Below are 26,846 nucleotides of genomic sequence, written 5' to 3' on the forward strand. Positions count from 1 at the left end.
CATGCAACTGAGACTAACGAAGAGCAAATCAGCTTTGCTTGTTTGATAAACTTCAGGGTGCCACCTAAGAGGAGCTGATAAAAATTAAACTCTGCCAGCATCCCTCTGCCTTTTAGCCAACAGGCTCAGCAACATCCACGCAACGGCTTCGTCTGCAAGCACCAGCAAATCTCATTTGAACAGGTTCAGGGGGGAGGAATTTCGGAAGTTCCATCACTGTTAAACATTTTCCCCTTTGTGGGATGTCTCTGAGCTGAACACCCAGCACAGACACCTCCATCACGTGTGCACAGGATTCACAGGGACACAGCACAGGTCAACACCACGGTTGTGCTTTGCTCCCTAAAAAGGCATCCCCTTTCCACTGCTCTTCACACCTGGGAAGGCTTTTGCCACTGGGAAAGTTCTTGTTGTAGTTTCCACCCCTGTTTATTGCAGTATAGGATGATACACTAGTCAGTGCAGGCTGCAGGCTGGGATACAGCCCCTCTTTTCTCCAGAGCAGATAGTGGAATCCACAAAAGCTTCCAATTATTTCAAGACTGTGCGGCTAAGGAGGGGCATCTAATCAAGATAAAGAAAACCCTCGGCTCAGTATATTTGCTTGAATGGATTTTCAATAATGCAGGTAACAAAAGCATTCAAAAATTGGATTCCTAATGCTTTTCTGCCAGGCTGAAGGACTGGTTTGGAGAAGGGAGAAGAAAGCCAGCCCTGAGAAAGCTGCACAGAGGAATGTATGATATTCCCCTGCTCTGTACAAACACTTCTGCAGGGATTGAGAAGAAGGAAGAGATTTAAGTGAGGCACGGCCGACCTGAAATGTAGTAAATTACAACACAAAGAGTTAAAATGACACCCCTGAACTGCTCCTCTTCTTTCTCACCCCTCTGCTTTGTGGCTTTGCAACCCAGCAGCTGCAGTTTTCCTCCTTTTCACTGCTCATTTCTCATCTGCTGTTTGTACAGGAATGGTTTATAGTAGTGACAGGGGGAATAGCTATGGAAGTCACACTACAAAAAATAAATCAGACTGAGAGGGTGAAAAATAAAGGACGTTGTTGTGCAACTGGAGTTAAGAGATTCTTAGATATCAGCTTGATTTTTACACAGGAAGCATCCAATGAAGAGTTGGGAAAATCAGCACTTGGAGAGAAAAAGAGAAGTAGTCCACTTTTAAAAAGATCTGTTAGGAAGAGGGGCCACATGTCCCTACACACACCTCAAAACTACAGACCAACAGAGCATCCACCTGCAACACCCCTCACTCCTGCCCACATCCCAGTCTGCTCCTCCAAGCCTCAGGGAAGCTTCCAGAGGTGCCATCTGATAACATGAACTTTACAGACTTACTTCTTTCTCCTCTGAAAATTTTACTAGTCCAAATGAAACCTGGCCTGGCAGCAATTTCTCTCCTGCAAAACACTGGGCTGAGACCTCTCAGAACCACAGAACAAAGCATGACAATTCAGATGAATTTCTCAGTGACACCACCAGACTTTTGGGTCTGCCTTAAGCATTTGAAATACAGATTAACTGAAAACATTTTGAAAAACATGCTATTTTATATATTTTTTTTTTTTAAACAAGTAGCTGAACTCTTGTTAACCAAGCCGCTTGGTTTTTGGGGTAGACTGATAAGCAGGATGGATTCGCACCTGTTCTTTTGGTTAAAGCCCCTGATATCTCTAAAACTGCAGCTCTGGAATCCCCAGTACCCATGAGGATGTGGCAGAGTAGATGAGCATTATGGGCTCACACAGAAATAGAGGCCACAGGACAGATGCCATGAACCACAGGGAGAGCAGTGTCCCATGGGAGCTGCTCTTGTGTTCCCTTGTGAGGCCTCAGGACCACAGACCCTCCACCCCAGGTGGAGGCAGTGCAGGAGGTGCCAAACTGCTGCCTGCAGAGTCACAGTGCTCTGCAAGAGAAAGTACACAAGTTGCTTGCTCGCTGTTGGAAAACTAGAGCAATAAGGTCTATCCCAAAAAACGTGATGTAATGAAAAAAACATCCCTGCAAAGCAAGGGGTACCTAAAAGGGGGTACCAGTACCTAAAGGGGCTCCAAGAGAGCTGGAGAGGGACTGTTTACACAGGCATGGAGTGACAGGACAAGGGGGTTTGGCGTCAAACTGACAGAGGGCAGGGTTAGGTGGGATATTGGGAAGAAATTCTTGGCTGTGAGGGTGGTGAGGCCCTGGCACAGGTTGCCCAGAGAAGCTGTGGTTGCCCCATCCCTAGAAGTGTTCCAGGCCAGGTTGGACAGGGCTTGGAGCAACCTTGCATAGTGGAAGGCATCCCTGGCCATGGCAGGGGGGTGGAACAAAATAGTATTTAAGTTCCCTTCCAACCCAAAATATTCTCTGATTCTTTGATTATGATTCTGAAGCGCCCATGAGCACAGACACAGACAGGGCACAGAGCACATTCAAAATAGGCTCCTGTGAGGGCACCATCCCATATCCTTGTCCTGAGGGAAACCCACCTAACCACGCTGTCTCGTGACCATAAAAACACATAGACACAGAACAGCAAATGAAAAATGGCTGTAGAAAACCTCTTGGCTCAGTAACAGAGGAAACAATTAAATGCTAAATACATTTTTACATCTATAAAGGATGCTGCACATATTAAAAAAAAGATAAATGTTCATAGTACAACAGAATCACAGGTTCCTTTAAGAAGAAAAATTTTCTTTTTTGAAACCCAGTATTTTTTTTTAGTGATGAATCTCCCTCCCTGAACCCCCAAAGTTCATTTGGCAACAGCAATCAAAGACCAAACATCAGCATGTTCCTGCACACTTGATTTCCTCTCTGCTGCCAGTTCTGTCACCTTTTAAAACCATTCTCACGTTGTCAAGGACTAACTCAGATGTTAAGCCTTGACTTCAAACTTCCAGCCCTCCAGCAGGCGGGTGGGGGACCGGGCGCTACCCAGCTCCCCGCCTCAGGTCTGCTTTCCTTTTCCTCAGCCCCTGCAGCTCTTTCTCCAGGTGCTTCACAGCCTGCAGGATGTCCTGGCGCTGGGGATCATCCTCTGCTTTCTCGGTGTACAGCAGGAAATGTTTCACAGTTTCAGAGAGCAACGTTTCGGGATCCACGTCCCCCCGACGGAGACGCAACATCCTCTCGCAGGCGATGGCGTAGTTTTTGTGCCAGTTCACCGGGTGATTGGGATGAGAGTTGACAATTTCTTTGTATGACTGTTACAGGAACAAAAAAAAAAAAAAAAAAAAAAAAAAAAAAAGAAGGGGGGGAGGCAAATTAATTGAACTAAGGGGACCAACAGCTCTTAACAGTGTTTCAAAACTGCCCGTGAAGGAACAGATGCTATTTAGAATCGTCCAAGTCCAGAGTCGGAGTATTTCTGTAATTCACTCTGTGTTTGCCTTTCAACAGCATGAATCAGAAACCCAAGGGGGGCTGAAACGTTTCCCTTCCGACAGCAGCTGTTTGTTTAGAAACATTACAGATGATGGTGATAACCCCACGGCACATTATGTGCTTCCCCCAGAGAGGTGTTACACCAAGCTGGGGAAAAAAAAGAGGTTTAACCGCCGCGCCTGGAAGACATTTATCCAATATTTCAGGAGATCAGGATGTCTTCCACAGGACTTAAGGAGTCTGTTGACTTGAGAGGGAATATTCATAATCTTAACAGCAGGCACGTGCCTGAGAACTTTGCAGAACAGCAAAAAAATCACAGCAAAACGGGTAAGAATTAAGGAAACTATTTGTTGACTCTCTGCTGGGGTGTGAAATGCTGCTCCTCTCTGCTGACACACACTGATCACTTCGTGCATCTGTTGGCATCTCAGGCAGTCCAGTATTTCCAGAGATACCTACACCAGCTTATGGGTGTTATTCTTTGGTGTGAAATGCAGCAGAATTAATTTGCACTGAGAAGACTGTCGGATTTTATACTTGCTGGCTCAGACGCACGACTGTGTAATGACAGAGGGGACAAGTGCATAGGGGGAACTTCAGGACAAGCAATCTCTTGGCATGGGTTTGGAGCCCAGCACAGACAACATAATTATAGCAAAAGCAGGGTGTTGACTGGTTAGCTTTTGGCATCCTCTGTGACCGAGGGGGCAAGTAGGAATGGATAAAATCCCCGAGCAAATCTCTTTGAATCGGCTGTGCTCCCAGTTTGGATAAACAAGGGGAATGCAGATTACAGGGCCTGTATGGAAACACGTTTCTGTGGAGTCAAGAAACGAAAAAGAAAAGGGAAAAAAATAAATGATGGAGGCTGCAGGGAGCGTTCCTAACCCAAACAGATGACTTACGTTGTATGCAAATGTGTAAAGTTGTGATTTCATTTCTGCAGTCACACTGGCACTCTCCGCAAGGTCGAATATAAAGAAAGCTGTTTTCATCCTGGGAAAACAAGAAAAACTTCCATGTAGTAACTGCTTAATGCAACCAGCTCACATCACGTGGTTATACACATTTTCAGCACAGCTATCCACGTATGGGACAGAACCAGCACCTCCATTTGAGTCATCAGTGACACAAATTTCTATCCATGATGTATTTTCTCACCCCAAGCCCCAACTGCTTTCTGCTCCTTTGAAACACTTTGAGCAGAACCTTCAGGGGAACAAATTGAGCACTCTCCTGAAGGCTTTGCTGGAGTCCTTGCACGCTTCACCTCATCCTGCCAGCCTTTTCCTTCCAAAGCTTGGCACACGTGGATCCAATAAGGCCATGCCCCATCAAGCTGCCCGCTTTGGTGTGTGTTTCCACACCAGTGAGCTGGCATTGCCCACTGGCTGTTGGAAGGGAGCAATGGAGAATTACCTGGCTTGCCACATCTCCTCGTTGGCAACAGCTTCCCAGGAAGAGGGACTGAAACTAAATGGGAATGAGAATAAAATTCAGCCGTCAGATCCATGTCACTTTGCTTCACCCACCACAGCCCTTCTAACCCAGGCAGCTACAGACCTCCCAAGCAGAAGAAAACCCATCATGAAGCCTATGGCTCTGACAGCAGGGAGTTCAGTTGACCCTCTGTCATTCATAAACCTTATTCCACTCTCTCCACAAAAGGAGCCTCTGGCATATCAGGTGCTTCACAGCATCCCAGTTCTCGAAGTGATTTTTTTTTTTTACCATGGCAGATCAGTCTATGACATTTAAACCTTTGGATGTCTCAAGTCAATGATTTTAGCTCCTGTTCAAGTTTTAAGGCCAGAACTGAAGCTGATACTTGACTAGAAATGTCCTCGCTATATTTCACACTAATAAAAGTCATAGATCATAGAATGGTTTGGGTTGGGAGGGACCTTAAAGATCATCCAGTTCCAACCCCCTGCCATGGGCAGGGACACCTTCCACTATCCCAGGTTGCTCCAAGCCCCATCCAAGCCCCTGGCCTTGGCCACTTCCAGGAATGAGGCAGCCACAGCTTCTCTGGGCAACCTGTGCCAGGGCCTCACCACCCTCACAGGGAAGAATTTCTTCCTTATATCTACTAAAACACAAACCATCATGATCCTGGCTCATGTTAATTCCTGCAACGCTGCAGAGGATGTGACAGTGCTGCTGGCAGAAGAATGATGAGAGGAAGGAGCAAGATCTCTGTCTCGTACCTGCCATAGTCTTCAGTCCAGTTATAGAGATTCCTGGTGAGACGAATCCACTCTCCTGGGTCAAACACAACACTGGAAGGAACCAACTTCTCACACGTCCCCCAGGGCCAGAGTGAATGGCTCCTTCTCCAGGTCGAGTCACCTTCATGAAGACCTATGCAGACAAACACCTCCTTACTGCCAAAAAAACCCAAGAGAGAGCAATTGTGAAGCTGTGCCAGACCTTGGGCCACCCCATGTCCCTGAGCAAACCACACACACAGTGTTTCTTAAGTTAACAACTAAAATATCCGAAATTGTTGTTGAATTTGAGTATGAAAAATTTCCATCCAGTGAAATCCTCTTTGGGAATGTTTCTGTTCCAGTAGTCAAGACCTCAAAGAGAGACTAAGGCAATGTACAAACCTACCCTTGACACACATGGGGAAACTTTCCTGTCACAAGAAGTGGTGGTTAACCTCTTGTAAGAAACAAAAAAGCTTTTGAAAGATGTCACAGGGTGAGTTTGCTTCCCATGATCTCTGTTAGTGATATAATTTTGTGCATGAAATCAAATCTTGAGGTTAAATTTTTGGTTGAGGTGTGGTAGGAAGAAGAAAAGACACTGTTAAACAAATTCTCTTTTGTGTTTTTTACTGAAGCAGGGTCATACTGGAGATTGAGGGTTGGCTTTTACATGTGGATCTAAGTTGTGCAGCACAACTCTTCCTGTGGCACCGACACCTGTCCAGACCATCTCACATCAGAAAGTGCACATTTTGGACCAGTTTGCAAAACAGCTCTTCTGCTGCAAGCGAATACCCCATCTGGCATTGCCCATCTTGTGCAGCCAGCACAGGTGGCACATCCTCTCCCCTCTCCTGGACCTCACGAACATGCCAGAAGCCGTAGGAGAAGCCCATTTCTTCCTGACAGCACCTGGCTCTGCTCTTCTGCCTCCCCACCCTCGCCAGGCTCACCCCGGCTACTCTAAATGCAGATGCTATTCTTATTCATGTGAGTATCTAATCCTTTCTCCACTCTTACCAAGCTATTTTTATATGATGATTATTCCTGGAATACATTCATTCTATGCTAATCAGTTGGCCACAATGTTCACAAAGGAGAAGCAGCAGCAATTTGCTCTCCAGCCATCGTCGTTTTGAGTGCAGGGGAACTGTTCCTTTTTCTGTGATGAATTGTATCAACAACAACAAAAGAAATGATCAGTAAACACTCTGATCATCACCTTCTTATTTTTCCCTCCTAAAAACCAAACCAGGCTCAAAACAACAGGCAACATTATATCCGGATGGAGTTACTCCTGCACAGATATTTGCTTTAATTGCAAGAATAATCTCGCCACCAGGGAAGAAGTCAGTGGAGAAAATTGGTCTTTTGGATGCAGTACCAAGCTGTTCCATAAACAATTTGTAGGGGGGGAAAAAAAAAAGGTCGAAGATTTTAGGAAAGCTGTTACATATGAAAGAAATGCTTACTGTTTATTTACTTTGAGGAAACGATGGAGATTAAAAGCAAGTGTCCCGTCGGGTAATACTCCTTCCACAGGATTCCACCGGTGCCCAGGAAAATAAACACCAGGTAAATGCTTTGCCAGCTTGGGTAAATACCATTCATAAGTCATCATCTGTCAATAAAAAAATATTGCCATACTTAAAACAAGAATTCAAAGTTTTCATCCCTTTTACATCCAGAAGAAATGGGTTTTGAGGGAGTAATGACTGTTTGCCAGCAGTGGTTGTGACCACACCACCACACTGGGTCACCAGTTTGGTTTCTGATCAGAGGCACGTGGTCCTCACTCTAACACAAAACAGCTGGTAAGAGACACAACAGGGATTTGGTTTGGTTAAACACGAGGTTTTGGGTTTGGGGTTTGCCAGCAAGTCACAAACTCCTGTTGCAAAGCCAAGCGCGAGCATGACGCGGTGGCAGAAATGTAGGTGTTCTGTTCTGTAAGAGGTTTTTGTTTTTTTTTTATTTTTCCATTGCTCAGTGAAAAAGGAAAGAGTGCAAACATCACCCAGGGACACACAGCACCTCAATCTTAGTGTAAAAAACGGGGACAGAAGTCTGCAAAAGCACCAAGGTAACAGAGGGGATGCAGGGGATGCATGGTAAAGCCCTCAGGAGAAACCCAAAAGCTGCATCATCCATGGGGTAACTGCTGCCCTGCTGCCCTCCAGGCTGATCCCAGAAGTCTTCTTCTGCCCCAACATCTGCATTTTGCGGCAATTGCAGAAAACAGCTGGGACAAACTTCCTCAGCAAGGCAAACACCAGCCCTGTGGCACATCTGGATATCTGCAGTGATGAAGGAATTTGGCTTTCCCATCTCTCTAGCCACTATTGCCTCAGTGGGGGCTTTTTGGGCTTGAATGGGCCTTGCACACCATGCTCCATCCTAGGGCTACCCACAACCCTTTAAAAAAATATCAGTTTTATTTATTTCCACATCATGAGTTTTATCTGAACAATGAGACCCTCTCAAGGAGACAAAGGAACAATCGAACTTTTGCTTCCTGTTTCAATCTGCCTGATGACTCTTTAAGCAGCACTTTCTGAACCTACCTCCTGGTCCACTAAGGTGATATCTGGCCTCATCCCTTCGCAGTAATGAAGGTAACGAAGAGCATTCCCAGGTAAGTCTCCTCTCAGCAGGATCACTGCACCCATGGGCATAGAGGACAGCAGATTCCTTGCAAACTTGTCAACAACATAGTTGTTGCTCTGATCACAAGCACTAAAGAGAACAGATAAAAAACAGTATCTCGAAACCAGGTATTTGCATGGCTTTGCACATCTTCAGAACAATTTTATGCAAGAGGCAACCACAGAAATCCACCCTAGTCAGATCTTGTTGGAAGCATCACAGAATCACAGAATGGGAAGGGAGGGAAGGGACCTCAAAGCTCATCTTGTTCCACCACCCCTGCCATGGGCAGGGACACCTTCCACCAGACCAGGTCACTCTAAGCCCTGCCCAGCCTGGCCTTGAACACTTCCAGGGATGGAGCATCATCAACAACTTAATCATTCCAACTCAATCATCTCCATTTCCAGAGAAACTGAGATATAGAAATGAAACATTTAGACAACAGTCCCCCAGAAACCAGAACCACAGACATGAGCCACTACAGTTTAGCCAAAATACACACTCACTGCACACCTTCACCTTAAGTCTGATTCTTTTTATTGGGCTAAACCAAAAGTCTTACTTGTTGGTGCTGGAAGTGCCAGTACAACGATGGTTCTGTAAAGTACCTGAAATCTTCCTCATCCTATAATGTTTTAATTAAGCATTAAAAGTGCTTTTAATTAAGCATTGAAAAGCCAAGTTTTTGTAGCATCAGGCAGAAGCAGATTTACATCACCTGAGATTATATCCTTTTTGTTACACATCTGTGTGTGCACACAGTGGACTCAAGAAGAGGACACTCCATGACTTGGCTCAGGACATGAGCTATGACTGGCCCACCTACGGACAAGCCTTTGGAAAAGATGTGTGCAAAGGAAGAATTCCTGAGGATGAAGTCTATGCTTCATTGGTCAACCTCCACCTGAGCACCCCTACTAGGACACTGATTCCTATCCAAGTGACTGCAGGTGCTTGTGGGATAAGGAAGCCCCACACTTCAAAAGGGAAAAAAAAAATAGAAAAAAACACAGGGCACAAGGAAACCTGAAGGAAAGCAAGAGAAGTTCAGGTCAAATGAATTCTGCCAACCTGCTTAGGAAATAAAGCACAGATTTACAAGCAGGTTTTTTTAGAAGTTTAAGTATCTACAGAGTTTTCTTCCTTCAACCTACATGACACCCTTATTTACAGCCTGGAGTTGGTGCTTGGTGACCCTGAGGGAGAACAAACAAGGGAGTCCTGCAGGTTGTGACCATGCAATCTTAGGTGGGATGTAAGAAGTGCCTTTTCCACTTCCTGACACGGATAGAAACCCCAGGAGCAGGAGTGGGGGGTTCACAGGAGCACCCCAACTGCACAGCACCCCACAGCCCTGCGGGGCTGCACCAAGACACGTGCCCAGGGGACTTCTTACCTGTAATTTGTCCAAACTTGAGAAGCAACAAGAGCAAGGGCAGAGAGCCACTCCAGCCAGGGCAGCACCCGGCTGCCCTCCAGCACAGTGTTCCTGAGGGAGGTGAGGGTTGCCAAGCCCAGCCCTGCCAGCACAGCCACCACAGCACTGCTCTGCAGCCAGAACCTCTCCACCTGGGACACAACACCACAGAATCCCAGAATTGGGATTGGAAGGCACCTTAAAGTTCATCTCATTCCACCCCCCTGTCATGGGCAGGGACACCTTCCACTAGCCCAGGTTGCTCCAAGCCCCATCCAACCTGGCCTTGGACATTTCCAGGGATGGGGCAGCCACAGCTTCTCACAGGCCCTATTTCTGTGTCCCCAGAAACAGAATAAGTAGATATATTTTTGTACCTTATGCAGCTTCAAAACAACTATCTGCCCCCTGGTTAGGTGGTTTTAAGGTTTTTAATGTTTCTGCCAAAAATTAACATGCCAGACCAGTTTTTAGAGTGCAACTCACCACGCCTAGAAACAGAGGCTTTGTAACATCCAAGTTTGCTCTCCAAGCGAAGAAAAGGGAATAAAGACAAAGCATTCCAGTGAAGAGCCAGATCACAGCTGATTTCTGCTGCCTTGTCCTATAAAAAAAGTAATGTATCACTCCTGAGGCACGATGAAAAACAAAACAGAAGCTACATGTGCTTGAAAACCACCAACTCTTTGCACACCTAAATGCATTTAATACAAGGAGCTGATGAGCCTTTCTTTACCTTTGCCATTTATAAAACTTCTGTTTTCAAAGCACAAAAACAACGAAGATTTCAGGATATTTAAGCTTGCCACCCACAAAGCCACAGGGTTAACCAGGAGTGTAGGGATATTTTGCTCTCACAAACAGATGACCACAGCCAACTGCTGCAATTTTTGCCCCAGCAAGGAGAAGGTAAAACAAGCTGCCCACGAAGCCAGTGAGAAAGTGAATATCAAAGCAAATATTCTCCTCCTACTTACAGCAGTGCTGTGCTCACACAGGCCACAAGTGCCAGGGCAAGGACGGGAAGGGAGAGCTCCGACTTCATCTGCGCCAGCTGGAAACTGTGGAGAAATTAGTGCATGGATGTGCCACCCCCTAATCACCCCTTGCACTCAGGTAAAGTGTCAGGAGAAACTGGGAATAAGCACAACATAACATATTCCCAGTCTTCTGTGATTAAGTTTACCAGAAACCAGGGAACAAGGCTGGTTTACGTGGCAGGATTTTGAAGGAAAAATCACTGGGGAGGGGGATCCAGCATTTCAATGGGAAAACAAACAGGCATGCATGCTGTCCCTGTGACACACACCAGGTCTAGCTCTGGATCAAGACTAGGAAAAGGACAGGAGCCACTTTGGCCAAAATACCAGCAGCAGCAACAGGTTCCTCTCCACTAAAAGGCATATCAAGATGTTACTCACAGCAGCATCTCTCTCATACTGGATCCTGTCTCGGACTTGGCCTGTATTGAAAAGAAAGAAGCACATGAGAAACCTACACACTGACTGACTATCACTGGGACAAGGAAAGTCTTTCAATTTTCTCTTTGCAAAAAGGCAGCAAGCTCTACTCAAACCTTCATTGCAAGATATTCTCCCACATTCCTGTTTTATGTGACGGGTTTACTTCCTGGATAAGCATTTTTTCAAAGTGCTGACAACAGATTACCCTGGTGATTTGAGCCTGATCTCTGCTATATCATAGAATCATAGAATCATTTAAGTTAGAAAAGTCCTCTGAGATCATCAACCATTAACCCAGCACTGCCAGGTCCACCACTAACCCATGTCCCCAACTGCTACATCCACACGGCTTTTAAATCCCTCTAGGGATGGTGATTCCACCACTACCTTGGGCATCCTGTCCCAATGCCTGACACCCTTTCTGTGAAGAAATTTTTCCTCATATCCAATCTAAACCTCTCCTGGCACAACTTGAGGCCACGTCCTGTATCTGCACAGTGCAATTATTTTCTGGGACATCTCCCCACAGCCTGAGAGAAGCTGCAGGCCTCAATTCCTCCTTGCTTAGCAGACTTGCCCCCATCTCCTCTGCCCTGACAGAGCTGTACGAGATCTATATGAGATACATGGGAATTTTTATTGCAGGGACCTGCAATCTATGGCACAAGTCTGGGAAAGAAGACATGCTCGGTGGAGGTGAGGAATTAACCTTCACAGCTGCTTGTTGGAAAAGCGGTGGCTACCAGAAAAAAGATAAGGTAAACAGATTCAGGAGGACTGGAAGGAATACTTAATCTCAATAAAAATGGAATAGTTAATTGCATTCAGGTTTTAATTAAAAAATAAGTGTTAGAGGATGGAGAGCCAGCTCACAGCTCTTGAAGCTCCACTTTGCTGGCGGCTGACAGCTTCTGGTCCCAGACACATCCCTCGCAAGGAGATGACATTTCTGATCCTTGGCTTACAGGTGGAACCTTCTCCTGAGCATTTTCTGAGGTGATTTAAGACCCTGTCTGCCCTTAAAACAGAGCTACGGGATGCAAGGGCTGGCTGTCCATCCAGGCAGTGCTCTGGAATTAGCCCAGCTGGCACCGGGACCAAACGCTTGGATTTTGCTGTATTTATTGCTCCTGCTTCAGACAAGTTCAAATGTGATTTGTGGTGTAGGATTACACGCAGTCCATCCCTAAGCCTCCTGAACATCAACTTGAATTCATCATATTTGATGGAGAGAGGAGTTAGGGGATTTGCATGCCTTGGTATTGCTCTGCCCAATGGAGTCTTATCCTCGGGAGGCGGCTGGGAATAGGGCAACAGGGGAAATCTCAGAAGTCCTTCAGAGGGTGGATCTTATCTCTGTAGGAGTTTTGGAAAGATTTAGTGGCAGCAGCAGGAATTATCGTGTCTTTTGACACACATCCTACAGCCACACAGCTGTAATAGGACAGTGATGGTGCTCGCTGCATCACGTTGGCTGCATGCAGGGGTTTAAACTTCTGAGGATGTGGGGCTTCAAGGAGTGACATAACAAGTAGACCACACCTTTTTATCTTTTTCTTCCCAGTGGTGTCACTTCCCAGCCCTCTGCACCCAAATCTCTGAAGCAGGAGGACAGAAACTGGGGCGATGGGCAAGTGCTTTCCTTGGGTGGCCACAGCCAAACATCCTAGTCAGGGTTGGAGGAGGCAGATGCAAACCTTACACTCTGCAAGCAACCATGCAATGCTTCCCTTCCTTGGCAAGAGCACAGACCTCAGTAACTCAAATCAGAGGTTCCTGAAACCCCCTCAAACCAACCATTCATTTAAATTCAGTATTAGCAAGTTAAGAGGAACAATTTTGAAACGAAAGCTGCTTGTGACCTCTTTAAATGTCCGAGTTAAAAATAGAGAAATAAGAAAATATTTGTCTTAAAACAAGAAAACCATCAAATTGATGTCACCATCTCCCTCTAGCACAGTTTGCTCTTTGGGCTCTACATACACAAGACACCAGACAGCTCCCAGGAAATAATATGGCTCACCCCATGAAGGCAAACAGAATTATCTTTCTGCTTTCCCAGCCACGTGATCCATTTCCCAGAAAACCTGAGAGGTCAGAAGGTCGAAATCAGAAACAAACCCTTAAAAAATGAAACATTTTCAATTTCTTTCCCCGCGAGCCCTTAATCGTCACAGAGAACAGTTGCGTAAGTCAGAAAGAAAGTAATTTAGAAAACGACCCTTATTTACCAGATTGAATGTCCCATATTCTTCCCTGAGAAAGTGGGTCAAAAATCCTTGAAGAGTCGTCTGGTCTCCCCATGTCCAACGGGCTCGACTGAGGTAGGACGAAGCCGGCAGATAGAGATAAGGCAGCAAACCAGCCAAGAAGCATAAACCCAACTTCAGCAAATGGCCTGGGGACAATTCCTGCACCAAAATATGTCATATTGCATAACAATGTTTATTTTAGTTTAATCACGCTGGAACTTCAAGAACAGATAAAGAAAAAACATCAAATATATTTACACAGGGCTGATCTCTCAATTTATAGTAAGTCCCTACAAAATGCTATGTTAAACCTTACGATTTTGTGGATTACTAGGAAACTGCATCAAACTGATCTCCTTTGCATGGCAGGGTGAAATTTAAGTGAAGCAAATAATATTAGCTAGGACTCATGAGTATCATACTCATTGCATCTTTCACATTTAAATCATGGCATGACATGCATAGATGGCTGAAGCACTGCAAGGCTGAGATAACCCACTTTGCAGCGATTAAGAGTTGGCTGGTATTCCATCTGGCAAAAAAAAAACCCCACATAAATGCTGCTCTAGTACAACTACACACATCACCACCATCATCAGGAGTCAGTTTTGCCATTTACTTTATCGTGATTACAGTGGCTAAATTGGATAGGCCAACTTTTGGGGTGGGATTTTCAAGACTGCCTAAGGGGTCAGGAAGACAAGACTTTCAAAGGGACTTCTGTGCCTAACTCCTTTAAGTGCTTTGGAAAATCCCACCCTAGAATATTGCACGCTGGCTTTATCTTTTAGCCACTGCCCTGTCAATCAAAGCACTTCCTCGGCATTTGGGGTTACAGGGAAGAGGCACCAATTCAGAGGGATGATCTACAGGCAGAAAAAGGAGCTTGATAAGGGTGATGGCCAGATTCTTCAGAAGAAAGATGGCTCATTTTTACTTAAAAAAGGCACTTTTTCCATCAATTATCCTTCTTATTAGGTGGTTTTCTGCAGCAGGCACTACTGGGCTGTCTAAAGCATTTTCCAGGATTATTATATTGGCACAGTATTGTCCTTGTTGGAAATCACAGAGGCCTCTCTGGACCTCCCTGGTTAAAAAAAAAACACTAAAAATTCTGTTTGAAGAACACAAATATATTGCAGAAGTGAGTCTTCATCGTGTTAAGGGAATTATGTAGCCAGAAAGAGGTTTGTTGGAGATGCTGAACAGATTTTGGATCAGGCTACCCTGAGTTGCACTGCACCTCTTGCAGCTCAAATGCTTCACCCTGTGCTATTACTGAGAACCACACAGGATTTTTCTGGTTAAGGGTGCCCAACTGTCACCTTCAGAGGGACAAAAGAGAGAGGAGGAAGTAGGTGGAGGCTTCCCAGAGCCACTTCCAAAATGGTCAGAGCACCTGCATGGCTGAGACGTGCCGCTGTTTCACGGGCAAAGTAGAGTTCCTACAACACATCTGCATCCAGCCTGGTGCACTGACTCACAGAAAACCAGCTACAGCAGAAAAGAGCAGGGCAGGGTCCCTGAATGGCACCCAGGAGCCTCATCCAAATGGATGCATATCACCTCCAAACACCAGGAATGCAAAAATGTGTTTTCAGCTTATTACACAACAATCAAATTTAATAAAAAGAGGTGTAAAATAAGGGACATCTTGAGAAGGGGATAGATTTGAGGGGATCAAAAGCTTGCTGTTGCAATGAAGGTCAGCCTTTCTTTGGTCCTCTCCAGCTCTTCACCTGAGAGTTGATCTCTTCTAGGACTCTCAAGTCCTGAACACATCAGAGCTGGAGGCCACCAAGCCTGGGACATCCCAAGGGAAGACAAACCTCCATGCCTTTCATGCCATGCTGCTTGTTCTGGCTGCACCATCAACTATCAACAGCAGTCAGAAGATGCTCTACCATGAGTGGACAGGGCTTTTGTTTGTTATCACCAGGGAGCCAACATACAGAAACTCATCTCCAGGTGAGCTCATGGCAGGAGCAAGCCAGTGTCACCGGCCAGGAGAAGCAGCACACACAGACTGCATATGGCTGTGACTCTCCCCAACAGATATTTATCTGCTCTCCTATTTGGTAGGTCATTGAACTTGCTCTTATTTCCTACAGGCTGAGCAGTTTTTAGCTCCCAGTATTATTTTAGCTTACAGGGTATTTGGAAACAGCTGGGGCAGAGTGTTCCTGTGCCAGGAGACACAAGTGGGTCACGGACTGCTGGCACAAGTAAAGCTCCTAAATTGTGATCACAGAATCACAGTCATTGATAATTTGGGTTGGAAGGGACCTTAAAGATCATCTAGTTCCAACCCCTCTGCACCTTCCACTATCTCAAGTTGCTCCAAGCCCCATCCCACCTGGCCTTGAACACCTCCAGGGATGGGGCAGCCACAGCTTCTCTGGGCAGCCTTCGCCAGTGCCCCACCACTCTCACAGCCAACAATTTCTTCCTAATATCTAAATCTAAACTTGCCCTCCTTCAGTTTAAAGCCATTTCCCCTTGTCCTGTCACTCCATGCCCTTGTCGAAAGTCCCTCTCCAGCCTTTTTGGAGGCCCCCCCTTAAACCAGGCCCCATTTAGATCAGCGGCTCTGGTGTCAGACAGATGAACTGTAACTTCAGTGGTTTATGACCAACAAGTTCAGACAGACCATTGACTCTCCCTGTTTGTAGATCAACACAGAGGTGGCAAGAGTGCTTGGAAAGAATTACCCACTGATTCAGAAAAACAGGGTCAGCAAAACACGTACCGACTTTCTGAAGAGCCGGGCGAGAACCCAAGGCACGATACAAGCGATGTAAAGCACTATGGTGTGCTGATTGCACAGACTGAGCCCACAGCAAAAGGCACCAAGCTTAGAGATCTGAGAGGGGAGAAAAAAACATCCACAATCACTGCTTATGGTTTGCAAAAACACGCAGAGATCAAAAAAGCTTCAGCGCAGCCCACAGCACCCTTAGAAGAGAAAGGCAAATACATCAGCGAGCACTGGTCAATTATAACATGGATAACAGGTTATTTTTGGCTATTTACGGAGAGATTTCATTTGTTTAACAGAAAATATTCTTTAAGAAGTGTCCAGTTTAACTGCTGTGTGTCCATGCACACAGAGATCCCACATAGCATCATCCCATCCTAACGATGAGTCCAATCCAATCCCCAAACCCCAGATGCACAGGGGAGGTTGCACAGGGTGCAGTTAACTCCAAATGGTGCAATTTTTTTCAGAAGTCATACCCTGAAATAATACCTCTATATACAGAGACCTCATTTTTCATAACAGGAATGATTTTTAACTCTTCTTCAGGCACAGAGGGATGAAGTCAGGGCTACACAAACTTTGGGAATTAAGGCTGATATCCCTCATTCATCTAAAAGATCAATTTCAAGCATCTTCAAAAGAGTTTTATGATAAAACAGGTAACACATCCAGACTACAGAGCACAGTGCAGGGGATTTTTGATATTCATTTAGGAAGGCTACAAGGACAACTCCATACAGAATCCTTGGGTCAATGCCACCTACACCACTGCTCCTCCTCTGAATTTGCCTCCTCCTCCACCATCACTGCCCAGTTGGTCCATGTTACATCCTGAAGCCATGCCAAGGGCAGCTCCTCAGTGGGCAAAAAGCCACCAAAGTCCCACGGACAGGAGCAGACAACCCATCCTCACCTTCCCAGCCAGCCCCAAGGAGGACAGCACTTCCACAGAACCACAGAATATCCTGAGTTGGAAGGAATCCATTAGGATCATCGAGTCCCAACTCCTGGACCTGCACAGGACATCCTCAAAAATCCCACAATGTGCCTGAGAGCACTGTCCAAATACTTCTTGAACTCTGTCAGGGTTGGTGCTGTGAACACTTCCCTGGGGAGCCTGTTCCAGTGCCTGACCACCCTCTGGATGAAGAACCTTTTCCTAATATCCAACTTAAATGTCCCCTGCTTATTTCAGCCACTGGTGAGGGTGGTGTGTGAGATGCAAACACTTGCCTTGGTGTAGTGATGGGATCACCCTGTAATTATAAATCAGTTGCTCAGCATTCCGCATTGGATGCTCCCTTGTCACGGAAACACCTGCCATAACTTCAGAAAAACCTTTTCAGAGCTGCCTGGCAGGTCTCTGAACCACCTCAGTGATTTTATAAGTATACTGATGAACCCCAAGCACACCCCTGGAGATGTTTGTATGCCCATCTGATTTATGAAAAGCACCACGAGCTTGCTGTTGGCAGCCTGGCTTCTTTGAGGTGTGGGATGCCAGACACCCAAAAAACCACTGAAACAAGTTCCTTAACTGCTTCTGAAAATCTCATTTGAAAATCACGTTGGAAATTGGGCACAGGAAACATGGGAGCAGGTTGGAAAATGCCCAACTCCATGTCCGTGGAGTTCAGGTTGTGGGGATCTTGGGGCATTGCTCATTAGAAAATAAAAAAAAAATAAAAAATTCCAGTGGTGAAACAAGGTCTCTGTAACCATTGATAAAACATGTTATTTGAGAACTCACGAAGCTGAGTAAACTACCACTGCAGGCTCCTGAAATTCTAGCCTAGCCTGACAAAAATCCTTTTATTCACACAATTTACAGGAGTCACAGCAGGCAAGTCTGTCGGAGGAAAAGAGATCAGATGTTCAGGCAAACCAAAGTAGAAAGAACAAGACTGCTGAGCAAAAATATCATTTGGCTGCCTAGTCTGTTTAGAAAGTAGAGAATAAAGCATGAAATTTAAAGTCTCTGTGTTTAACAATGGCATTATTTTAGGGGTACATTTAATTTCAAAAGAAATACTGACTGAAAATTTGGTTGTTTCTGTTTTTGAGTAGAAACTTGGGTTTCTGATTAGATGAAGTTTTCTGTAAAATACATCTATTTACCCCAAAGAAAAATATCAGTTCTTAAAACAAAACCTTGAGCACCCACAGCCTAGTTTGTGTCTTTGATGCAGGAAGAACTAAAACATTTATATGAAAATGATTTTGCTTCTCATATTTCCACGCCGTGGTATTAAACAAACCAGCCCCAAATGCATCCAACAGGTCCCATCTCAATCTTTAAACAAAATGTACAGGTTTCTTTCAATGTCTGGCATTCTTGAACATCCAGGTAGGTCAGGAATGGACATCTCCCAGCACAGGTGCTGAACCAGGTCCCAAAATTTGGCCTTTTTACTTAAACAAAACTAAACCAGCAATAAACAAATAGGAAATTAAACAGACAGGTGACAATTAAATAACAGAAGATAAAGAACTATTCGCTTTGCTTGAGATGTTTTACCTTTGATCTCTCTTTTGCAGTGGATGCCTCCTCAAAATGAGCAGTGAGAGCCATCAGCAGCCCCACAAACAGATTGTTTAAGCTGAAAACCTCCGCCGTGATGGACCACTGCCATGTTAGACGAGAAAATGAAAACACCCCCGCAGCAAGGATTCCTCCAGCATATGAGCCAGAAAGCCTGCAAACACAGATAACATGAAATCTTCTTTTCCAACAAAAAAAAAAAAAAGCCTACTTTATTGTCCTTCTTTTTTTTTTAAGTTGTTTTTTGTTTTGTTTTTTTAAAACATACTGTAGCAGTAGCGACGGTTGCCACCCCGCCAAAACATTATATGGTTAATATCTTCCTAATAATTTCTCTGCCAAAGGATTGCGGTCAGGAAGAGCCAGCCCGTTTGCCAGCCACCCCAACACCAAAGAATTTGCTCCTTGCAAAAGCCACGAAAACTTCCAGAGTGGAATTTGGCCCAGAGTCCCTGACGAGTGATGGCCCGGCGGGTCGGGAGTCACGCCGCTAACGGGATACTCTCCACCGGAGGAGATGCCAGCAAGGGTGCAGCCCTAAATAAAGACTGGATTAGAGTTATTCATGATGGACAGCATGAGCAGAGCTTTCCTGGGGAGGGGGGGAAGGTGTTCAGTGGGTTTGGTGAGGATTGTGGCACCCGTGCTGCCAGAAGGGAGAGGTGTCCACCAGGGTCGGGAGCATGGAAAATGGGTGTTGGCTCCAGTAAGTCTGAGGGAGTGGGTGAAGCACCCACAGTTGGGATGGCTGTGAGCCCAAAAGCCAGTCATCTCTGCGACTCCCAGATGGGATTATGGCACACATTCCCCACAGAGCTGTTCGGCCAACTCAGTTTGAGGCTGCAGCCGGCATGCAGGGAGCCCACAAGATGGAATTCAGCCCAGGAAACCTATTAGGCCCATTCCGCAACAGTGGCTCTTCCCACCCAGTCCCACTGGGAGCAGCTCCAACTCTGCCTGTCTGAAAGGTCTCCCCTCCGCGAAGTCACCCTGAAAAGATGCCACATAGGGCACAACCAGCTCAATTAAGCCTTATCCAAATCCAGAAATAGCTGTGGACAAAGCTTCTCTCCAGAAATTCACCATCCCTCTGTAAGACTAAGCCAGTCTCTGCCACAAATTGGGCATTTTCCGGTTCCATCCCAGAGACGCACAATTCCATTCATTTCTAACATTTCCAGCAGGTTTAAAACAAAACTTATAAGCTACCAAACTTCTTTAATCAAGCTACCTGTGTAATTTGGTCCTAAATAGTGGCCATATCCTCTAGGACAGCCAATGTCCCCAGGTGACTTGTTCTACCCAGCGTTGATGGGAGGGGAGATGTCCACAGGAGACTTACCCTGACATAGCTCTGACACAAAAGGCAACCAAAGGACACAAAACCTACAGCCCCTAAGAGCAGAAGTGCCCTGCTGGCAGAGTACTCTTTAGCAAGGGCTCCTCTCCTTGGGTAAGTTTTTCTTCCACCTTCCTGAAATGAGCTCAGTTCAGACAACCTATTTCAGTAGATGTCAAAGAAGGACAGTCTGAATAGGAATTTTTAATCCATTAAAAATGAGAAGCAGGGTTCGTGAGACCAGGTGTCTTGTCCTCCTCCTGCCATCGACACTGGACATCCTGGGTAGCCTGGGACAAGCCACTCTGCTGCTTCTGATGAAGTATCTGCAGTTATCTGCAAAATAGAACTAATGATTTTTATTTCCTTTGCAAAGCACTTTGAGATCTGCAGCTGCAGGAGGCAGCTGGAGGGTGAGAAGTAAGGAGTTAACAGTGGGGAAAAAGAAAGCAACTCAGGTGTTCAAGGCCAGAGCAGGACAAGCTAAAGGTGGTAGAGAGTTCAACACCAAGACTGTGGGAAGAAGTCTCAAAAAATCAATGGAAGTGGAAAAAAAAAACAGCCTGAAAACTCCCAACTGACAGCAAGTAGGACTGTTTCAGATCAAATGTCAAATCAAGGGCAAATATTCAAGGTCAGGTTGGACAGGCCTTGGAGCAACCTGGTTTAGTGGAAGGTGTCCCTGTCCATGGCAGGGGGTTGGAACGAGATCATCTTTAAAGTCCCTTCCAACCCAAACCATTCTGTGATTCTATGACTCTAAACCTGTGTCTGCAAAGTACAGATTTAAACATTAAACTTTTGAAGAAAGGTGACTTGGAACCTCTTCAGTAGCAAATCGGGTATCTGCTGTTGTGCTCACCAACACATGTCACTGTGGTGGACTCTTCCAACGTCTAAACTTCCCCGTTGTTCAACACAGGTCCAAATATTTGGTATGAAATTCTCCAAGGCAAGACCCGTCACTCACTGCACTAATATACTGTTTCAAAATCACACAACTGCAAACAGAAAAGGCATTCAGGGGCATGAACACGGCTGTGTTAGTTTTGCTACCAAACCACCCCAGCAGCCCCAAGTCCACCTCCTCTAAGGGAGAAGTGAGACAAACACAACCTGTCTGGCAGAGTTTTCAGCCTCGAGAGCTCTGGCTGTGCTCTCCTCCTCCCTGTCACCAGAAAGATGTGGCACCCAAACAGAAAAGGGAAAGATGCAATGGAGTTTGCAGGAATTGAGTCAGGAGTGGCTTCTGTTCCTAAAGAAAAACACCAGGAAAGGGCAACCTGGCCATGTATAATTAAAACCCGAGAGATTCCCAATACACAAACCCACTACATAACATCCCTACGTTTGCACTAAACTTTTGAAACAATTCAAACTTTCAGTTATAAAGAAACAACTTTGCAAATCCCTTTGAAATTCTTGCAGGGAAAAAAAGGTAAAAAAAAAGGTAAAACAACCTTCCCAAAAATCTTAGGATGAAAAGCACCATTTTAGGCAAACGGTCCAACCATTCACCAATTTTCCTTGTCTTTCCCAGAAAATACTTAAGCATATCATGAGAGTTTCAAATGAGATGAAAGAAATCCCATCCTCTTGATAAAAAGTCTCAAACCTGCAAGTCGAGTTTTATGAAATAAGGCTTAAGCAAAAGCTACTCAACCCAAGCTTAAAGACTTATCCCAGCTATGTGGGACAGAGGACACCTCTGCTCACCGAGCACTGGAGGGTCAGGATCCAAAACTAGGCAGAGTTCACAGACCTGTTTGTCAACAGAGCTGGTGCTGCCTTTAGTTTCATAGAATAATAGAAAGAATCATGGAATGGTTTGGGTTGAAAGGGACATAAAAGATCATCCAGTTCCAATCCCCTGCCATGGGCAGGGACACCTTCCACTAGACCAGGTTGCTTCAAGTCCCATCCAAACTGGCCTTGAACCCTTACAGGGATGGGGCAGGCACAGCTTCTCTGGGCAACCTGTGTCAGGGCCTCACCACCCTCATAGCCAACAATTTCTTCCCAATATCCCACCTAAACTTGCCCTCTGGCAGTAGGAAGCCATTCCCTTTGTCCTGTCTGTCCAAAGTCCCTCTCCAGCTCTCCTGGAGCCCCTTTAAGTACTGGAAGCTGCACTAAGGTCTCCCTGGAGCCTTCTCTTCTCCAGGCTGAACAAGTTTCCTATGAAACTCATGGGAAAGCCAGGCTGTTAACCTCACTTTGTGATAGTCCATTGCATGCACGGAGCACTAAGCTCCTGTAAGAACACTGGATGTTAAAAAAAACAAATGGAAATGTGTTGCATTCCTGAAGAACATCAAGATAACAGCTTTGGGAAGTGGAAGCTGGAGACCAAGAGGTTTTCTGCAGGTTCTGTCAGCAGAAAAGCAAATTATGCATTTGTGAGTTTGCTGATTCAGAAAAAAATCTCTCACAAGTGGAAGCAACCAGAGCAGGTATCTCCCAAGGTGGATGAAGACCACATGGCAGAAAAAAATGCCATGTCCATCAGGTCCACCCAAGGCAACAGCTCACAGTACCAAGTGACACCAGAAGGACAAGTAGAAATGAATCCCATGCAACTGTCAGCATGATGGTGGGGCCAAATTAAATCAACCCTGCCTCGAGAATGGGGTAACATGGTCATACAGCTCATGTTGCTCGACCTCCATGCACCACTGCCTCTGCCATCTGGCAGCCTCTTGGATGTCTCCAGCATGAAGTGACACTGTGATGACCTCAAATGCACACACTGCCCAAGGAGGTGACAAAAAATCTCAGGCATGGACAACACAGGTCAGCCACCTACACCACTGTGAAACAAAGAACAGCTTCAAGGTGGGAAAGACACTGATGGGTGTATAGTGAAGGAGGGCAGAGTGAGATGCAAAAACTCGTTGGAAAAGGCATAAAAATGTGAGTAAAATAGAGATGGGAAGAACTGAAAGTGCAAAGGGATGGGGCAGAGTTCTGGAACTGAGGTCAAGAAGCTTCAAGCCAAGAATTTTTTTCCTCATCCCTGGCAGTGTTCCAGATCAGGTTGGATGGGGCTTGGAGCAACCTGGCCTAGTGGAAGGTGTCCCTGTCCATGGCAGGGGGGTTGGAACAAGATGATCTTTAAGGTTCCTTCTAACTCAAGCCATTCTGTGACTCTGTGATTCTACAAAAAGGATGAAAAGCTTTGCAAAGCAGGACAGTGCAATCTACAACCGCAGATGCTGGTGGTGACATGTTGCACATGGAAGCAGGACATTCGGGAGCCAGAAGATGGTGGCTGCTTCAATTACAGGCACAGGCAGCACTTCTGTGGTTAAGACACAGTATGTTGTAGAAGATTAACACAAGAGGTAAAGGAGACTTCCCATAACTCCAGCAAGACTTCAACAACCCAACTACCAGTGTCGAGATGGAGAGGGAACAAGACCAGCACACCATTTGTTGTGTGGAAGGCAGGAAGGGGTTTTCTCATGGCACGTGGTCACATTCTTACCGAAATCAAACACCACAACTCACAATGACAATGCAAATATTTCTTGCAGTGAAGCCTTGCTGGACAAGAAGGAATCACAGAGCCTTCAGGCTCTGCCACCCAGCCTGGAGACCCACACTCTTCCATCTACATTGGCTGGAGGCTTGCAGGTGCACCGTGGTCAGAAGAAGGAAATAGTTGGGTTTTTTCCTGAAAATACCTTTTATTTGCTTAACACTGTCTGTCCTTTTGATAGCACATCAGGGTTCTGGAGCAGAGAGCAGCAGAGACTTATCCTCACTCAACTTCTACTCATGCTTTTGTCTTTGAACACATTTTTCAAACTGAGTTGAGGTGCCACAAAAAACATGGCGAAGGCCCAAGATCCTCGACTGGCCTCATGTAAAAGGAACATCTAGGAGGGCTTTATCCCACTGATTCTAGGGAGCAGAGAGGGTAACTATCTGCTCCCCCAAAGCCAGCTTGTTTCCCCCAGTCTTTGGAGCCAGTTTGAGAAAGAACAGATGACTGGAACAAGAGGATGAAGGGGTTGCCAACAACAAAGCCATGGCAGTGGAAATAACCATCCAGTGTTCACTTGTCAGCACATTGTAGGCATAAGGCTGCCTGGCAGCTACTCCTTCAAGAAGAGAGACTTTATAAGAAGGAGCAAAAATGGGCAAAACCCCACTGTAAGGCTCAGTGCAGTGGAGGGGGGATCCTAGGCTTGGGCTTGGCAAGGACCATCTCCTGGAGAAGAAGGCTGAGTCACCTGCGAGAAAGCATTCAGAGTAACACTACCTTGCTGTTGGAACAGCCCCAGCACACACAAGTCAGGTCATGAAAGAAGAAAAGATCTGAAGTCAAGTCAGAAGTGGGAAAGTCTTCAAAGCTTCTCCCAGGGGTACTACAGCTACCACCTCCTGCCCCATTTCAAGGATTGAAACACCTTCCAGGTCTCTTTATCATATGTGGAGGAAAAGTCAAGGGAACAGCTTGTATTTCTGATTTTGCAAAATAACTAGTTTGGAGCAAGACCTGCTCAAAGCACGTGGAGCACTTTATCAAGACAGGACAGGTCGGAAGAAGGTCCCTTCCTATCAGTCGACCAACTTCTGAACGTGGGTAGAAATTCCCATCAGCTGAAAACGCACTCAGAAGGGACAGAAACAGTCAGCAAAGGAGAGGGCACATGGTCCTTTGTGAGAAATATTTTCCCATGGCACCCCTAAACATAAAAGGAAAAGACTAAAACCAAAAAATAATTGTTTTGTTTTCCTTTTCAGGCACGCAACTGAAAGAATGTGTGGTTGGGTCTCAGCTCCAAGGACGCAGGAAGCCCAGATTTGCCTTAATCAGGACTATTTTACCTGCAGGTTTTTATTAAAGAGTTTGCAGGAACATTTAGGGAAAATGAAATTCAAAATTTTAATGTGGGTTTTTTTTTTTACCATTATAGTTTTTAGCTTCTCATTTGTTGCCAACCACTAAAAAGTCAGTTTGTGATTTAAAATTTAGCCTTTCCTCTAAGTTCGGTAAAACTTTCTGTTAGCCAAGAGCACAGGTTACATCTACGTGGATTTAACAAAAAACTCCAGCAGTGTTTTTACTTTTTATTTAGAAAATAATGGCAGACATTTTATATTTCATAATTTGCAAAAAACGTATTAGATGAGTGGTATAAAGCCATACATGGATGGGGGAATTGGAATTTAATTAAAATGTTTTCCTCCAATGCAATCTTCGGTGCACTGGATTCATTAAGAAAAGTAAGATAATTGGAATGGTTTGTATTTGAAGCTGATGTATTTAACACTGCAAACACCTATCTGTACCTAGTGAAATAAGCTGATTATTTCTGCCTTCTGTTCCCTCCAAAACTTTACAGGCAGCAGATCTCAGCCTTCCATCTTTTTTTTTTTTTTCTTAGGCAGTGGAATAAGAAAAAACTCTCCTTATATTTTAAAATCCACACTAATTAACTAATTAATGGGGTTTTTTTATAATTTCAGTCTCTCCCTGCATCTGCAGATGATGACCCTGATGTCAGTGGTTCCCTGTACACGTCCACAGGCTCCAGGTACATCATCAGCAACTTCTGCCTCTGCAATGCTGTGACTTCACTTTGCAGTAGCAAAGACATATCCCTTGAATGTATTTTTATTTCAAGTGCATTAAAGATTTAACATTTTGAATCTAATAAGTTCCACTTGTTAATAAATTAATTTAAAAACCAATTTTATTTTAACGTAGGTTAAAAAGAATGGGACGTAGAAGACTCAACAACCAAGCTTCCCACGGACAAATTTTAAATGTATATTTTCATTGGTGCTGAAATAGAAGAATTACTTAAAAATAAAACGCAAACAAAAATCCAAACATGAGTTTAGGACCGAAATAATAATAATAATTATCCCAAAAAACCCAATCCCTCTGGGTTTTCCTGCCTCTTAGTCACAAACACTCAACGACAAAAGGCAGTTTCTCTTGCTCTCAGCACTGAAGAGCCAGTGCAGGTACTACAGGGAATAGCAAACCAGATTTTATTCTTCCTCAAGGACCTGCAGCTGAATAGCCACTTAAGCCCTGCCTGCAGCCTCCGCTCCCAGCGCTGGAGGAGGAGGAGGAAGGAGAGCAGGGCTTGGCTTATCTGTCCTGGTCGAGTCTTCATGGTCACGAGGAGAGAAGAGAAACCAAGTAAAGAGGCAAAAAAAAACCATAAAAAAAACCCCAAACAAACAAAAAAAAATAAACAGGTACTTTGGCTATAACTGACTGATGTCCTTCGTGCCAAATGGGACTTCAGCACCCAACTTCAGCATCCCCACAGATTCCTGGGATTTATGGGGTGGGGATGAGCAGGCAGCACCCAGCCAGGGACTGCCACCACTTCCTGACTTTTCTTTCTTTTAGTTATTTCACCCAAACACCACAAGCTGAAGAGATGGTTAAGTAGTGCTGAGCTGGTGAGGATTTTGGCAAAGGGGAGCTGGTCCTTGCACCCTCTTGTGTATGTCCTCCTGGACTGGAGGTGTCCAGTAAGGACACCACCTCTGTAGGATAACACTGTATCTGCTGGTACCCTTAGCAAATATGGTACTGTGAATGTCACCAGCACATGCAAGAGGCATCTTGCACCCCAGCCCTCGTGCCCTGGGGCCACGTCACCTTGGATCCTCTCACTGGGAGGATCAAACTGGCCCTGCAGTGAGGTGCCCTGGATGGCAGTGAGGACCTTGGTGGGTCCACAGTGGGTCCGGACACCAGGGATGGGAAGAGCTCCCTGTGAGAACTCGTCAGGGGAGCAAGGAACGAGACATCCCAAACCTCAAACCTTGCACGCCCCTGG

The 26,846-nt window shown here is 45.4% G+C and overlaps 1 protein-coding gene across 1 annotated transcript in view; it reads right to left on the reverse strand.

The window, feature by feature from the left end:
• Positions 1–2,935: 2,935 nt before the first annotated feature.
• Positions 2,936–26,846, reverse strand: part of TMEM260 (transmembrane protein 260) — a 29,843-nt gene continuing 5,932 nt past the window's right edge. The window contains exons 2-14 of the mRNA XM_018083017.1: positions 18,669–18,846; positions 16,139–16,252; positions 13,369–13,548; positions 11,096–11,136; positions 10,652–10,735; positions 10,161–10,278; positions 9,654–9,826; positions 8,173–8,344; positions 7,081–7,229; positions 5,603–5,779; positions 4,812–4,865; positions 4,298–4,388; positions 2,936–3,208 (exon numbers count right to left, since the gene is read on the reverse strand). Of these exons, the coding sequence (XP_017938506.1) occupies positions 2,936–3,208; positions 4,298–4,388; positions 4,812–4,865; positions 5,603–5,779; positions 7,081–7,229; positions 8,173–8,344; positions 9,654–9,826; positions 10,161–10,278; positions 10,652–10,735; positions 11,096–11,136; positions 13,369–13,548; positions 16,139–16,252; positions 18,669–18,846 (1,804 nt within the window). The remainder of the gene's footprint in view (positions 3,209–4,297; positions 4,389–4,811; positions 4,866–5,602; positions 5,780–7,080; positions 7,230–8,172; positions 8,345–9,653; positions 9,827–10,160; positions 10,279–10,651; positions 10,736–11,095; positions 11,137–13,368; positions 13,549–16,138; positions 16,253–18,668; positions 18,847–26,846) is intronic.

Source organism: Manacus vitellinus, unplaced genomic scaffold, assembly GCF_001715985.3.
Source record: "Manacus vitellinus isolate BGI_N305 unplaced genomic scaffold, ASM171598v3 scaffold_6_pilon, whole genome shotgun sequence".
NCBI lineage: Eukaryota > Metazoa > Chordata > Aves > Passeriformes > Pipridae > Manacus > Manacus vitellinus.